At 33.5% G+C, this 1628-nt stretch overlaps 1 protein-coding gene across 1 annotated transcript; it reads right to left on the bottom strand.

Moving 5' to 3' along the window:
• Nucleotides 1-107: 107 nt before the first annotated feature.
• On the bottom strand, nucleotides 108-1481 carry LOC105316098 (uncharacterized; the record flags this gene model as incomplete). The annotated part of the gene is made up of 6 exons (XM_011410903.1): nucleotides 108-245; nucleotides 345-527; nucleotides 620-778; nucleotides 824-997; nucleotides 1054-1263; nucleotides 1308-1481. Coding segments are annotated over 6 exons (1038 nt in total), but the record flags the coding sequence as incomplete, so codon positions are not given.
• Nucleotides 1482-1628: the final 147 nt, after the last annotated feature.

Below are 1628 nucleotides of genomic sequence, written 5' to 3'. Positions count from 1 at the left end.
TAGTAGAAGCTGTGAACATAGAATAATAATAATAATAATAATAATAATAATAATAATAATAATAATAATAATAATAGTAATAATACTATTAACATTATGAAGCTCACTTAGAGTGTTATTGCAGTATACTGCTTCTTGCATATTGATACATGTAGATAGTCTACCAATGAAACCAGAACGACCATCAGTAGTAGTGATAAATGAAGAATAGTATAAACTCTGATATGATGAATAACAGCTACGAGCTACATTAAAATGGAAAGTGTTTTAATGATATCACAATTCACAATCATTTTATGAAACACGACTTATGTAGTATCACTAAAATTAAATGAATAACTCACATGGTCTAAAACACTGTATAACAGCATTGTTACTGGCACACTCTATGCTATCGTTAGCTGATCTAGCATCATTTATACAATCATATATTGATGAACTCCCATAACCATATTGACAGGTAAAGTTAGTGTATACTCTATCATTGGATCCATACAATGATGTATTAGATGGTAAGAAAACTCCGCCTGAAAGAGAAGGCACAGTAAAGTAATGATAGATATAAAAGACAGAAGCAATCATGTCAATTTACTATTGAATTCATTGCCTATTGAATTACAGGCAATATCAGCCAGTGGTTCACTGAGTGTGTCATCATCACAAACAGATGCCCAATCACGATTAATACAAATCTCTAATCTACCAGACACTCTAGCACTGCCATTAGAAGTATACTCAACCCTTTCATTAACCATTCTAGCTTGACCATTACTACAGGCTGAAAAATATTAAATGGACAGGTATTGTTAGGTAAGCTACTTACCGGTTTCACAAGTGACTGCTAGTATACCAGATGGACACTCTGTTATATTAGATATTTCATAGGTACAGCCTTGAAGTGAATATACATCGCTACCACAGCTGACATTACGTAAAACAATACCACTGGAACTCATGGAGTAGTCAGATGTCCATGGTATTATTGTAGCTCTTGAATCTGTAAATAAGATTTAATGATGTAAATATTTATAATACTAGTTATAGTTTACTCACTATAGTCCCTGTAATTACATGCCCTCTGAGCAATAGCCTCAAGATCAGAACTACCATCAGCACAAATGTCAACATATTGAGAATTCACACAACCAGATACACGACCACTGGATACTCGTTCAAAATCAGCATAATAGTTATAAACTCTAGTGTAGTTCAACAGTCTTACTGAGTTACCATCACTGCATTCTGATGTACTAGTAGTGACATCTACAGGCAAGTATCATTAATTGTTAATCTACATTCAAACATACTTTCTCTGCAAGAGAAGATAGCTACTCCACCATAACTAGAACAATTGGTTGAATCAGTTGTATATGTGCAGCCAGAAAGTGAAGAATAGCTACAAGTGATGTTTGTAATGACACTAGTAGTATTGTAAACACTGTAGTCACTCTCTGTTCCTATTAATAACTCATAGACTGGGTCTGTACAATAAGATAATAGGAACCAGTTATGATAAGGAGAGATTGCATAATACAACTTACAAGAATTGTAATTAATTCTTCGACAGAAAGCATAAGCAAACTGGTCATTAATAGCATCATTACAGACAGGAGTGTACACCCTGAACT

The sequence above is a fragment of the Amphimedon queenslandica genome, unplaced genomic scaffold, assembly GCF_000090795.2.
Source record: "Amphimedon queenslandica unplaced genomic scaffold, v1.1 AMPQUscaffold_5106_Cont22919, whole genome shotgun sequence".
Classification (NCBI taxonomy): Eukaryota; Metazoa; Porifera; class Demospongiae; order Haplosclerida; family Niphatidae; genus Amphimedon; species Amphimedon queenslandica.
The sequence above is the reverse complement of the archived record's forward strand: the minus strand, read 5'-3'. Positions and strand labels throughout refer to the sequence as shown.